At 46.8% G+C, this 14,188-nt stretch overlaps 2 protein-coding genes across 3 annotated transcripts in view; one reads left to right on the top strand and one right to left on the bottom strand.

Moving 5' to 3' along the window:
• Positions 1 to 1,656, top strand: part of Dnajc2 (DnaJ heat shock protein family (Hsp40) member C2) — a 20,021-nt gene extending 18,365 nt beyond the window's left edge. For both annotated transcript variants that reach the window (XM_063237741.1, XM_063237747.1), the window contains exons 16-17: positions 970 to 1,124; positions 1,482 to 1,656. In XM_063237741.1, the coding sequence (XP_063093811.1) occupies positions 970 to 1,124; positions 1,482 to 1,556 (230 nt within the window). In that variant the 3' untranslated portion in view covers positions 1,557 to 1,656. The remainder of the gene's footprint in view (positions 1 to 969; positions 1,125 to 1,481) is intronic.
• Positions 1,606 to 14,188, bottom strand: Pmpcb (peptidase, mitochondrial processing subunit beta). The gene is made up of 13 exons (XM_003469857.5): positions 14,049 to 14,188; positions 12,823 to 12,963; positions 11,992 to 12,078; positions 11,399 to 11,528; positions 8,559 to 8,757; positions 8,143 to 8,222; positions 6,062 to 6,174; positions 4,794 to 4,937; positions 3,535 to 3,695; positions 2,443 to 2,528; positions 2,218 to 2,306; positions 2,003 to 2,078; positions 1,606 to 1,919 (listed from the first exon to the last, which is right to left on the bottom strand). The coding sequence occupies exons 1-13, from the start codon at positions 14,148 to 14,150 to the stop codon at positions 1,855 to 1,857; spliced, it is 1,473 nt and encodes a 490-aa protein (XP_003469905.1). The 5' UTR covers positions 14,151 to 14,188; the 3' UTR covers positions 1,606 to 1,854.

The following is a 14,188-nucleotide window of genomic DNA, read 5'->3' as shown; positions in this document are numbered from 1 at the left end:
AGTAACGAAGTGCAGGTTTCAGCACAGAGCAGAGACATCAAGAGGGTTTATTTCCCGCTCCTTTCCGTAAACCTGTTAAATCAAGGAGACCCTGAGGCCAATAAAAGGAAATCCAACAAAGAACTCAGGATTGGAAAGCTGCCCTCAAAAAAAACTATAGGTAGGCATTGTTTAGAGTATGTGTTTTAATTAGGAAAGAATTCTCCGAATGTTAACTGTAACCAGTGGACCGACTTCTGGTGTTTGTATGGGTGCTGCGTGCCGCCTTTAACATTGCCCCTCACTGCAGAAGCGGGCTGATGCCTCACGTCCTGAAGTAACTCCTGAAGTAACGTGTTTGTGTTTGGGTTTCTTTACGGGGGAGGAGGGGACTACTGGAAATTGAACTCTGGGCTTAGTACTGGCCAGGCAGGCACCGAGCCTGAGCTACATCCCCACCCTGTGTGTGTTGTTCACACATTCCATGTGTGTCAGCTATAAGTGCTTTGCTGCTGAGACAAAATATCCGACACACATTACAGGAGGGAAGTTTATTTGAGCTCAGTGTGGAGCTCAAGGCAGGGTGCTGTGGGCAGAGGGGCATCGCAGAGGAGAGATGGGCCAGAGCACATTAGCCCTCTTCCTGTTCCTGGTATGCTGCCAGCCTGTGCCAAACCAGTCAGTGGGCCCACTTAATCCTCACGTGCTGTAGGTTGAGCCACCTCTGGAAAGCAGCGCCTGTGGGAGCATCTAGACATAGGCCCTCACAGTGACTGCGCCAGCAGTGGAGTGCTCAGATTGTCCCCATGGGACTGGGAGATGCTGACCTTAAGCTTGCTTGTGTGCCACTGAATCCCTGGTGCTTGGCCGGTTCCCTCCTCCAGCCTCCCAGGGCCCTACCCAGCAAGTTAACCAACAGTGAAAGGTCTGCTGAGTATACAGTAGGTGCGAAGACCCCAGAGAATGAGGCAGCTATTTCTCCTTCAACAGGTCCGTGCACTGATTTCACCCCATGGACAACAGAAGAGCAGAAGCTTTTGGAACAAGCTTTGAAAACGTATCCTGTAAACACACCTGAGAGATGGGAAAAAATCGCTGAAGCGGTTCCAGGCAGGACAAAGAAGGACTGCATGAAACGATACAAGGTGGTCCCCTTCTGGTTTATAGACCTCATCATCGTTCACACTGTAACGTGATGCAGTTTGCATTGATTATGTCTGTTGCTTGGGTAGTAATAGGTATCCTCATGATTGTCTGACTGCCTAAGTGGTCCCAGGGCTATAGACATTACAAACAAATGACCAACCTTGGAAACTTCATGAACACTATGCTGGTGTTTAGGTGGTTTTTTTTTTTGGTCCGGTACTAGACCTCGAACTCAGGACCTTGCACTTGCCAGACAGGTGCTTATGCTGCTGAGCTAAACCCGAGTCCCTATAAACGTCAACTGGATGTGTCTTATTAAAGTGACAGCTCTTTAATGACACCATTCTCTCTCCTAGGAACTTGTTGAGATGGTAAAAGCAAAGAAAGCTGCTCAAGAGCAAGTGCTGAACGCAAGTAGAGCCAGGAAGTGACGTAACGACAATCCTCGCTGTGTGTGCATTTTTATAATAAAACTGAAAACACTGTATAAATTTTTTATTTCTAAAATTATATTTATGGTAATAATTTGAATGTGTGCTGCTTCTAATGCTATTTCTCAGAGCACTAAGACTGATGTTACACAAAGCAATCATCAAGGTGGTAATCTTACCCTGAATCTCAGTCAAAGCTTTCCAAACACATTCACGCTTACTTTTTTCTTCAGGGACTGACAGTTCATAATAGGCAGTTTTATAGACTCGCGCTCAAATACTTTTGATTACAAGCATTTTAACCACGAATCCAGCACATGTTACTGCGAATCTGGTTAAAGTCTGGTAGCTGCTCAATAGGACCTGTGGATTAAAAAGAAGGCATTTCAAACTGAATGGGAAGGACACGCCGCCTTTCCGCACAGGACCACAGGAGCCAGGCTTACCAACAGCAGCAACGGCGGGGCTCTTGTCGTAGATATACTTGGTGCAGACTTCTCGAAGAGTCTCAGCGTTCACAGCCTAAAGCAGGAAAGGTCCCATCACCCTGAGCTTTTCACAGTAAAGAGATTCTATACCTGGGACTTTTAAAACTCAGTCAGCCTCTGTAATAATTACCTTTTTACATAAGTCCCAACTGTACCTAAGGTAGACTACTTACATCAATCCTTGCTTCAAGCTCAGGGATGGGAATTCTCCTATTGTAGCATAACATCTGCCTGCCAATATCCTCACAGATTGGCGTAGAACCTGTTTTAAAAAGAAAAGCTAAGTATTAAGCTACAGACTGCATGTCTGGAGACAAGACTGAAGTTTGGGTTTCTTCCGTTTTGGCAGGGACTAGACCCAAACCCGAGCCATGTCCCCAGCCCCGAGGCTTCCCTACCATCAAGCTGCAATAGCATGTTTGTTTTCAGGAGATTTCTGGCTCGTGCAACTTCACTGTCAGTTACACTGGTGCAGAGTCGCATCCTGAAATACACACGGAAACTGGTACTATAAAATCATTGGAAAGCAAGTTGTGAGTCTGATCCCCAGTACCAAAAAAAAATTAGAAAGTATTACATAATTTTAGAGGTTAATGCTCTAAAGGACATTACATATTCTGTATAACATTCTTCAATTTACAAGTACTGTAACTCAACTTAAGTTGAAATTACTAATAATCCTAGTAAGCAAATTGTAAAACAATCCGATTTCTCCAGTTACTGTTTTCTCAGAAATTACATATATAGATTTCTCATTGCTCAACACACACAGATGTTTAATATACTACAAAAACGGGCTGACCATTTTGAGAAACACTAAAATCACTTTGAGATGACACAAATCCACATCCGTCAACAGGATTTGGTCATTAGGTCATTTGTCAGTTTTTCAAGAAATTTAGTTAAATTTAACCTAAACCTAGTAAGGGGCCAAGAATTTAGCTCAGTGGCATAAGTGCCCGCTTGGCAAGCTCAAGGTTGTGAGTTTGATTCCTCAGTATCAAAAAATAAACCTAATAATTGTTATGTCTATATTTAATGATACAACACTAATGTTACGATTCATACATGACATTATAGAGTTGGGCTATAGAGTGGGAAGCCACTGAAGAACACTGGAGGAAACTGAGTGTAGCTTCTGAGACGCTAAGAGCCTGCCTCTGCCTGCTGACTCAAACACTAGCCTGTTTCCTCATGAAAACATTTCCCATCACCAGTGGGATCTTTAGATCACTTTTATACCCTGCCTTTCCAAGCCAGATTAAGACATTTCCTAAACAATCTGTACCTGGGTTTTAAGGTTCTAAGATCTAGAACTTTTGAAGGATTAAGAATTTATAAAACCAGGTTCAGACTTCTAAAAAATATCTGTTTAAAAACATGACAATCACTGCTGCTGCTTTAAAAGATAAAATTACCATCACAAACACAAGAAAGAGGGCTCAGAACACAAACCCTAGTCGAGACTGAAACTCAAGTTACTTTCTCACCATTCTTTTTGCACAGCGTGTACCATGTCTGCAATGGTGGCCGGCTCACAAACCATGTAGAGTCCCCACAGCCCTGTGTCCGTGTAGGAGGTGTTGAAAGACTGGAAGCTGTGGCAGAGATTGCCGTGACAAGTGAGCTGGGCCAGCTTGCTAGATAAGTTCTGTAAGAGAGACAAGAGAACCGTAGATACCGTGTCCAGAGTACCACAAAGAAAATGATTTACACAGCAAACAAATGCCTAAATTTCTCATTTGTATTTACTTTTTTAAGACAGTCTTGCCATGTAGTTCATGCTGGCCTTGAGTTTATGGCAACCCTCCTGCCTCAGCCTCCGGAGGTGGCGTGCACCACCATGCTCCGCCAAGTTTCTGGGTTTTATCCAGCAACTTAGTAATAAAATTAAATGAGGCCAAGAATTATGCTCATCTGACCCAATGCCCAGTATAGAAGCACTCAGTCCTCCTAGTTAATACATAACCACACCTAATTATGAAGCAGTATACTGCGTTATCAACCCTTTTATAGGCCTCTGATCACATATATCTAAGGATGTGAATACTGCATGTGAACCTAAAAGTACTTATGTGAAATACAGTTTAAAGAAATATTTCAGACAAATCTTATTCTGTCTTGAATTTCAGACTTTGGGAATTGTAAAAAAAAAATGCAAAAAAATCCCTTTATCCAAATTTTTTTAACTGGATTTTATCATGTCTGTTTTTTCCTTACATGATTTTTCAAGTTTCAGGGTAAATTACAGATGTTTCTTTACCCCTGAATTCTTTTTTTTTTTTTTTTTTGTCTTTTTCATTTTTATAGGTACCAGGGATCAAACTCACGACTGCCTGCTTGCAAGGCAGGTGCTTATGCCGCTGAGCTAAATCCCCAGCCCACCCCTGAATTCTGCATTGTGCACTAATGAAAAGCAAATTAATCACCTTCGTAATTACAATTAGAATATGAATGATCTAGTAATATTAGTAATTACTATAGTTATTAGAAACTATTGTACTAGTAATTTACTATTATTATAACATTAAGTGTAATTCTTCCATTTTTATTTTCCAGCTATCCCACTACTGATTTCTGTGGTGACAAAAAAAATACTTTTTCTAACCCAAATGCAACTCAGGTCAGTTTGTATTTTAAAACCCACAGAACAAAGCAGTATTTTGCATTTCAAAGAGGGAACAAACTCCTACAAACAGTGTGTTTAGAAAGTAATTTTTCATTTCTCAGGAGAGGCTAAGTGGCTCACCATCCCTCCCCCGAAAGAGCGATCCCAGTTGCCAATGAGTGTGTTTGCAACCATGAGGCAGATGGTATCGGGGTGCGCCCACCCGACCGCTTCCACGGCTATGGCGAGGTGCGCCAGGGGCATCTTGTCGTCCCGCACACGGATCTACAACGCAAAATCAAAACACCTTGTTAAGGTTTAGGTGTTGCAGCTGGGCATGGTGGCTCACGCCTATAATCCCAGCACTCGGGAGGCTGAGGCAGGAGGATCTTTGCGAGTTCAAGACCAGCCTAGGCTATAAGGTGAGCTCAAGACCGGCCTGAACTGCACAGAGAGACCCTATCACAAAAAAAAAAAAAAAGGTTTAGGTGCTGCTGCGCAGCGTGCCTCGCGAGAAGGACGAGTTTCTAGTCCCATTAACTGCCAAGTTAAAATGTTCACCATTACTACTTTTTTCTTTAGCCTATTGGAACTCATTGCACTGTAGTTCAGGAAACTGGCCTAAGTTAAAGTGGGGAGGGGGCAGTACACAGAGAAGCCAGGGCCTCCAGCCTCCGGACCCCCAGCTCTCCTTTATTCTGGGGCAGTCTTACAGTCACTAAGGTAGCCAAGCTGGACTTGAATTCACAATCCTGCCTCAGCGTCCCTGCGCTGGGCTTACAGGCACACACCATCACGCCAGGCCTACGACAAAGACTTACCCCACAGGATCCCTACTGAAATCCATCTTGTATATGTCAATCTGTATTTTTCTATCAAAATTTAAACAAATACATTACAGGTTTGCTTCGATACTGCCAATACTACAGTTCTATGCAACTACCATGTTAGACCTTCCAGATACAATTTTGAGCAGCATCTTCAAAGTGGCAAACCAAGTGAGACTAAGCTCAAAGTGATGAGTAGCAGATTCCGTGCAAACTCTGGCTTGTAACCACCCAACAAATGACACATGTATCGTGGGCAGAATTAAGCCGAGAGCAAACTCCCTGAGCAAGATTTTAGGTCTTTTTGATGGTACGGTTATTTTTGTATCTTAACATATGTCTTAGGCACACTGCCAAAGAAAAATATACAAAGACCAAATTACAACACTGCTCTTAAAACCTTCCTCCCTCAGGAGAATCAGTAGTTAAATGACAGGGCCTGGGCAGGAAAGGAAGTACAGTACCCGTCCTCCTCCCCTTTCTGAAGCTTGAGCCTTACTCCTGGGAAATACTTCGTATATCCGTCTGCAGATGAAACCGAAGTCACCCAGCAGGCTAACTCCGGCCGCAGGCTGGCCCTACCTCGCTTCCCGTGAACTGACAGGGAGGCAGAGCCGGCATCTCTCCTTGGTGTGCACACAGAGAGTCACCAAAATGAAACTTCGCTAAGTCCAGCAGCTCATCGTGGGAAACACCTAAATGAAGGGAAATATGCTCCCATCCAGCAGCCGCACAGGCCGAGTGAGAGCCCGACTGCTGAGAGCTGGTAAACGGGTTCCAGGGGGGCTGGAGCTGCCATCTCTGCTTTGTCCTCGAGTCAGTATGGCCTGAGGCTGTACAGCTTTCATCAACACAGCAGGGTACTCACAAGGACAGGTGAGACACTGGTTCTTACCAAATCCTTACACCTAGCTCTAGGACACAACCTACCCAGAGACCAATTTCCAGTGCTCCCCCTTATCAAGTAGGAAGAAACACAAAGAGCCCCATCTCACTCAAAGCAAGATGGACAACCTTTATTCTTGGAATTCTGCCATCAAAACTGCAGGACAAAGCAGCTTCTTCTCCAGTCTCAACATATCCACTGCTGTCCACACACTCACTAATTCAACATCCAAAATGTGGGGCTCAGATTCTGTGTGTCTCACTATCCAAACCTGGGGCCCCAAGAGATTCAGCCATGAAGGCTCCCCGGCGAGGAGAGGGGGGCTCTCGCTGTGCATCAGGAACTCAGGCAGTCCTGGGATGAGGGGCAGGCACCACCACACCCAGCCCAGAGGTTTCTCAGACATAAACTTGTAAATTCAAATATGTGTACGTGCTTCAAAAAACACTGCTCTAAGATTTCTTTACAACACCCGTTAGAATATGAAAACACCGCTTACACTAACATTGCAAAACTCATTAGCGTAAAACAGGACAGTAACCGACGGTCTACTGTTTGGGCACTCACTGTGGAGGGGTCACACTAGGTATCAGTCCACAGGGTGACAAGATCACGCACGGTACAGGACGGCAGGCGCAGGGGGGAGATGCTTAGCCGCAGTCCATAGGCCACACCCACGTCCCCTTTGCTATGACCTAGTCCACCCTTGGTTGGCCAGGCCACACACTTCACTCCATCTCTACCCGCCACAATCTGTAGGGCAGGGGAACTGGCTTTTTTTTTTAAGACGGCAGATAAAAGTTCATTTAGCACTGCAAAGCTACACATCCTGAAGATTATGAGCTAAACGGCGGCCAGGACGACACATCAGAAGGTTGGGCTGCGGCGGAAACCGGTCTGGCTCCCTGAGTTAAGCTGCCATCACATGTCAGGCGCCAGCTTGCTAAGATGCCACCTGCGCCAGGCTCCCTGGGGGCTCTGAGCTGTGCGAATCTCGGCCAAAGCTGTCTTCTTGGGTCCCCACCTGAGCCAGGCAGGTCCAAGCCATGGAGCCCCACATGGCACCAGGCACAGCAGACCTCAGACAACACGCGAAGTGACGTGAGCTGCTGGGAGCCGCCAGGAGTGAGCACCCAGTCCGAGACACCTGCCCTTCATGGCCCCCTCTCCAATGTTCCCAGAGCAGCCGGCAGCTCACTGCAACGTCCGGACGGAGGGGAACACCTCGCACTGTCTCCACCGCGTCTGATACTAAAAGACGGCAAAAACTGGAACCCAATTAAAATGCACTGCTGGCCTCAATTCAGCCTGCCAGGGAAGGACGTGAACTGGCTCTCCTCTCAGGAGGAAGTGTGCTGTCGCCTGCAGCTCTGGGTGCTCGGTGCCCATTCTCAGGGTCTCCATGCTCCCCACATCTGAGCCAGGGACTCCCTGATGGGAGGAAGAGCCCGTCCCTGCCTGAGCAGGGTAAGGTTCCCGCTCCTCCAGCGGGAGCCCTGCTCCCCAGTGTGAGTGCCTCTCAGGTTGCTCTCTGCATCCCGCCCTGTCAGCGAACCCACTGTGTGCACCCTTTGGACCGAATGGCTCAGCCCATAACCAAAGTGTCAGAAGAAGACACGGAAGTGGCTCCTGCACTCCACATTCCTCTACCGTAAGGCGCTCCAGACAATCTGTTTGTAAATAAAGACTCTGAGGACAGCTCCCAACAGGCTGGCGCTGATGAAAACATTACCCCGCCAACTGCACGGAACATTTACAGAGGTGTAAGCAGACTCACCTCCGGCAGCAGCCAGCACGATCCTCGGCCCCTTGTAATGTGTGGTTATGTAATCCACTAAGTCCTTACGGTTTATGGACCTGCAAGGGAGTAGGTCAACTTTAAAAGGAATAAAAGGCACAGCCTCCAGGTAAAATACCTAAAATCAATGGGACCTTAGCAGTATTCTGAGAGTTAAAAGCAGGCAGAAAAGGGACACAGACAAGAAGTAGCAGAGAACTTCGACTTTTCTGCATCAAGGAAGGCAACCTGACCCCGTCAGCTGCTCACTGCAGAGCAGCTTTGGGCCCAGAGACCCAGGAACTCTGCAAAGCTAAGCTGTAGCTAACTTCAGTCCCGTTCAGACAATCAAGGGGAAAGGGCCTTAGAAACACACTTCTTGGAAGTTCGTAAATATCAAAAATGTTTATACTTACTTAATATTTTCAGTTGGTCCCAAAATTGTCCGTCCGAGTGCTGTATTCTGATAAGCTGTGGCATGAAGATAATCAAAAACAACCTCCTGTAAATTGGTTTCGACTTCCTGCATCTCTCGGAGGATCACTCCGCGCTCACGTTCAATCTCTGCCTCTCCCAGGGTGCTGTTCTGTATGATGTCAGCAAGAATTTCCACAGCTAATGGAGACACAAAGAGACACCAGAAAGCTTCATTTTTAATATTAAACCCTTGAACCAACATCAGAAACCACGACACTGACCAACACGGTGATGACTAAAGTGCCTAACCTGAGAAAATCCATCCATATATTCAATATATTTAAAAGGACAATGTTAAAATTTAAAAATGTAAACTACAAACTACTGTGGGTACAGAGAAACTGGAGGGGAAAATCCTAGATTTGTCATCCTTTTAAAATGACCCTAAATCCTAAATGTAATCCTTTAAAATGACCTTTTAAATCCTAGATTGTCATCCTTTTAAAATGACCCTAACCCTACTTCACAAATGCCATAGAAATCTGCAAATTAACACAGATTGTTCTGTATAAAAACTGCAAAACAGACAATTATCTGTATTTCTACCCAAGTTCTCCTAGCAATGAGACTGCTACGTAAAGAGCCAGAAAAGCATTACGATCCACAGCCCATCCCCCGAGAACCTTACGGAGCTGTGTCCTCTCAAACTAAGTAAAAATCTTAACAGTGAAATAGATTTTATGAGAAAAATTACATACCTTTCTAAAAACAGAAAAAATCCCTTCTTGCAATCATAACCTACTTTTATGAAATATAAAATAATAGTCTTAACCTGTGAACTCTGTTCACTGTTTTTACGTTCACTGTAAGGGGCCCTGGCCCTTAAGCCAAGAATATGACAAAACAGACGCTAAGAGTAAACTGACCAAAGGCAAATGTTCTCAGTAAAGTTATCCGCTGTGTGATCAAGTTCCTCACTGATAAGAATGGGTGACCTAGCCAGGTATCCTGTGCCCCTGTAAGCCTATCAAGAAGAGCCTGGCAGGCTGAGGCAGGAGAATTGCAAATTCTAGCTAATCCTGAGCAACCTAGTGATTTTGTGAGGCTCTGTCCCAAAACACAGTTTCGCAGTTGGGGATACAGCTCAGTGGGTGTGAGGGCTCTGGATTCAAACCCTAGCACCACAGAAAGAAAAAAATAGTGATCATAAATATGTGTTGATCTCTAGCCTAAACAATTAATTATTACCTCACCAGCTTCACCCAGCTGAGGGGGTAAAAACCACAAGCAGAGCCCAGCACCAGCAGCTCTGCAGAGCACAGCTGTTGGGGGCCAGGAATTCACAAAGGCTGTTTACTTTCCCAGGGACACATGGAGGCTCGGGCTTCTGGTGTCCCTTTTGAGACTTCCCATTAACTCTTTTGGGATGGGCCATCCTCCCCCACCCACTAAGACTAAAGCTGCTAAGATGGAAAAGAACATTCCAGAGCGAGGTCCTTAGCTGAAGATCATCTCCGCCCTCCTGAGTCATCCCAGGATTATGCACTGCCTGTGGTGTCATCCACCTCTGGCTCTTCGCTGACCCCGAATCTCCATGGCCTCCTCCACTGTACACTCCCACATACACTGGCTGGCTTGGGGGACATGGGTCTCTGCCGTCCTCCCAACCTCCCACTAGCCAGCCCATCAAGCATTAATAAATTCGTCTGTTTCTCATTTTATCCTTTCACTGTGCCCCTCATACAGGCAGCTGGGGATCTGGGCCAGGTCCCCAGTACATAACCGCTCCACTCCTCCAGCAAATCGTGGCTACCCCAACACACGCCTCACTCCACCAGCCAGCAGCCAGCAGCCAGGAGGAAAGAAAGCTTCCCACTTTCCCCGCTTTGTCTATTCCTCATCACCTTTCCCGCTGCTCTGTTTAAACAAAAAAAAAAAAAAAAAAGGAAGGGGTATCTACAAGGGACAGCTCTCCCAAGGACACAGCGGCCCTGTAGCCTCACCAGGACCACCCCCGCCACCCCCGCAGTCGCTCTACTGCACTGAGGTTTCACGTATGTGCAGGTGAGGATCTCCTGTCCTGCTTTGCTGCTGTCTTGTAGAAGCAAATGAATCCGAGTCAAAAGAAACGCACCGGGGCACGCCCTGCCATCCGTCAAATCAGCCTGGGCCTCAGTTTCCACAAGGGTACAGTGGCAACGCTGTCTAGGAAGCACATGGGTCACACAGACGCCTTAGCCACAGAGCTCCTGGGCCAAGTGCCGCTCACACCACTGGTACACCTCCATGAGGAACCCCAAACCTTAGAGTAATAAAATCACTATACGCGAGGACCTTTAAGGTTAATAACACCACAAATTAGCTCTAAAATACTAAGTTCTGTTGTTAATTCCTCCACTGCAAAAATGCTTTATGTAATAACACTGCTTTAAGGTTTTTAAAATACTCACAAACTGCTGTGCTCGGCTGTCAAAATTATTCTCTTTCTACAAAGTCAAAATTATCTCTATTTTACTGCTTTATAAATGACAATCTTGTAAATGAACATTTGCTCATTTTGCTCAAAACCAACAGTTTTCTGTATCAGACAAGTTAAGAAACTGGAGGCACAGGAAGCAGCACGTGCTGCGGGACTCTGCACGAGCTGCGACCGTGACCGATTTCACGTCACCCGTCACATCTGGAGAAAAAGACACCACAGCTGCCCCTCACCCAGAGTCTGGTTCGCTTTTTTCACATTTCTGAGGGTCACTCTTTGACAACAGCTATCAAACAGTACCCCGTCATGTCTGTACGCGTGTGAAAATGCCACCCTCTCCCGGGTAAACAGCGGCGCTACCTCGGGGCAAGTCTTTGGCGAACGCCTTGGCGTAGTACACGGTCTGCTCCCTGGAGGTGTAGGCGTTGAGGTGCGCGCCCATGTTCTCAATCTCAAGTTCCAGGTCCAACTGGGATCTCTTTTTGGTGCCCTTGGGGGAGAAAAAAAAGGAAAACAAATTGTGATCCCTTTCTTTATCCTTCATCTTCCTAAACAATTCAGATAATGAAATAGAGGACAAGAGCCAAGGTCAGTTTCATACAAAGGCAAATTTGGTTTCTAAAGTACATTCAGCTTCCAAATGATACATATTCCGCTAACCCAAGAGCATTCCAGGAGCAAACCCTCATTCCAATTTTACAAATGAAGTGCAGTAATCATCGCAGACACTGCCCAGGAAAACAGAAACAATAAAACATGGAATGCTGCTGGAGTCGTTCTGAGCTTTAAAATACCAGACCTTGCACTTAACGGCTTTCAAAGAGAATGAGCACTGCAGACGAGCTCTGCGTGCAGTACTTGCGTGGCACGAAGCCCTGGGTTACATACAAACACAGGAGAAAAAGCCACCTAGTAAAGGGAACTCACTGTGGTAAATAAGCCTTCCAACTTGCCTTGAAAGCCATGTGCTCCAGAAAGTGAGCCGTTCCATTGTTCTTCTCATCTTCATAGCGACTCCCAGCATCGATCCAGAGCCCAACCTTAACGCAATCAAAGAACAGCTAAGTCAAACAGTTCCTTCCTTTTGACACACAGTTTGCAGTTTAACACTAAAGTCTTTTTGCCCAAAGTGAGCTGATGCTTCACTCCTATGAGCTGGGGTTTAAATTTCTGACCGTCAAGCTGCTGCTACTGTTACTAATACCTACCTATGCGCTTCACTGAGGACCCAGAATCTTGGCCTAACTCACTGCCAAAGCCAATGAATAACTGGTAGAAAGAACACCCAGGGCCATCAGAAAGCTCAGGGTCGAGTCATGTATTAGCTGCAACCTTGGACAAGGCCTTTTGACTTCCCTGAGCCTGCTTCTTAACTATGAAATGTGAATAATGCCTGCCACACAGAATTACCTTAAAAATCAAATAAGCAAGAAAATGAATGTAAGACACAAGTCACAGTGTGGCTCAAGAAACACCTCTCCGTTGACATTGCTAACAATAAACAAGATGCTTCTAAGAAACAGATGCAGCCATGAAACAGTGCACACAGCTCCTGCATGGAAGGCTGACTGGAAGAGAGGCTCACAACTCAGAGGAACCTGTCAAGGACAAACGCCTACTGGCCCACGAATCTCGGGAAGGTTCGCACCCAGAGTCCAGGGCTGTGGGTGAGGCTCTGTGGACCAGCACTTGCCCAGAGGCACAGCGCTGGGAAGCACCCCTAGCTCTGCGAAGTTTGCTCTCTCCCCAGACAGATGGCACTCCTGGCCACCCGAGTCACTCACCGTGCACGTCGAGAGTCCAGAGTCCTCAGAGGCCACTCTGAGGCCATTTTCCAAACACGTCACCCGGGTCTCAGGAACATTCAGCACGACTTGTGTGGCTGCCTGGGTGCTCCTCAGCCGGCTCCCTCCCAAACACAGCGGCTTGCGGGAGGAGGAGGCCGAAGGAGAAGCACAACCATGTTACTCTCGGAATTTAACAGCGATCAGAAAACCAAATCTACCTCGGACTCGCTACTCTTTCTTGTACAGCTCAGTGATAAAACACCAAGTTATCACGCTCTTGGTTCAATCCTGAGTACCGCAATAAATAAAATCTTTGCCCTTAACCTTGGCTCCCCTGGGATCCACCTCCCACTGGCCTAGATACCTTCCTTAACCAACCACTTTCCTAAGCCGGCAGCATCATTCCGGACATGCCCTTCCCAGGCTCAGGAAAGCCAACAGCCTAATCGGTAGCCATGACCCAGAGAAACAGGCTCGATTTCAATACGTCACTTATCTAGATACAGTTCATATTCACCATGCTGAAAACATGTGGGGGGGGGGCACGAAAAGGAGAGGGGAAAAAAGAACTACACACAACGCAGAAAAGAGCCTTGCGTGACAAGAAGAGCAGTACGTTTTTAAAGGACAGATAAAGAGGATAAGCTGAAGAGCCTCCAAATACATGCCTTGGCGGCCCAGTTTGCTGACTTTGGACTACTAAATCTTCAACAGACATAGATATAGACCTATTTATATGCGAAATATATTTATATATTCCCCTATGTCTTTATAGAAAGCTACAAGCTCTTGCGAAAAAAATGAAAATACAAGCTTTACTTGAGCTGTCCCAAGGTTCGTAACCCAGCTGAACAAGCTCAGTTTGGGGCAAAAACAGAGGCACCATTTCTCTCTAGTTTTCCCCCAAAGACGGGCATGGTGGCACACGCCCGTAATCCCAGCACTCTGGGAGGCTGAGGCAGGAGGATCGCAAACGGGATCCCAGCCTGGGCAGTTTAGTCACTTCGCGAGACTCTGTCTCAAAACAAAAATAAGGGCTAGGTATGTAGCTTAGGGCGAAGGTCTCGGGTCAACTCCCCGAACCAGAAAAAGAAAAGATCCCCCAGTTTGCACGCAAGATGTCAGTGGCCCCAGCACCGGAGAGCCGGGCCAGCGACCGGGATCGCCGCCGCCCCGCTCAGTCCCCGTCGCGCAGAAGCAGCGAGGCCGTGGGGGGCGCTCACCCGCTTGTCCGCGCGCGGAACCACGAGCCTCTCCGCGAAGCCCCACAGGCGCCGCCTCGCAGCCGGCAGCAGCACCGCTCGGGCAGCCGCCGCAGCCGCCATGGCCACTAAAGAGAAACAGAAGGAAGTGCTTCCGGGTC

The sequence above is a fragment of the Cavia porcellus genome, unplaced genomic scaffold (assembly GCF_034190915.1).
Source record: "Cavia porcellus strain 051 isolate PalLab524CR breed Dunkin Hartley unplaced genomic scaffold, mCavPor4.1 scaffold_2, whole genome shotgun sequence".
In the NCBI taxonomy this organism is placed as follows: Eukaryota; Metazoa; Chordata; class Mammalia; order Rodentia; family Caviidae; genus Cavia; species Cavia porcellus.
Note: the sequence above shows the minus strand (reverse complement) of the source record. Positions and strands in the feature narration are given on the sequence as shown.

What these genes read in the sequence shown, in the direction of transcription:
- Pmpcb (XM_003469857.5), bottom strand. Translation starts at nt 14,150, where the DNA reads ATGGCGGCTGCGGCGGCTGCCCGAGCGGTGCTGCTGCCGGCTGCGAGG. An exon ending in GTCAGTTCACGGGAAGCGAG is followed by an intron (nt 4,938 to 6,061) that starts GTAGGGCCAGCC and finishes TTTGCGTTGTAG; the next exon opens with ATCCGTGTGCGGGACGACAA. An exon ending in CACGCTGTGCAAAAAGAATG is followed by an intron (nt 2,529 to 3,534) that starts GTGAGAAAGTAA and finishes TGTGTATTTCAG; the next exon opens with GATGCGACTCTGCACCAGTG.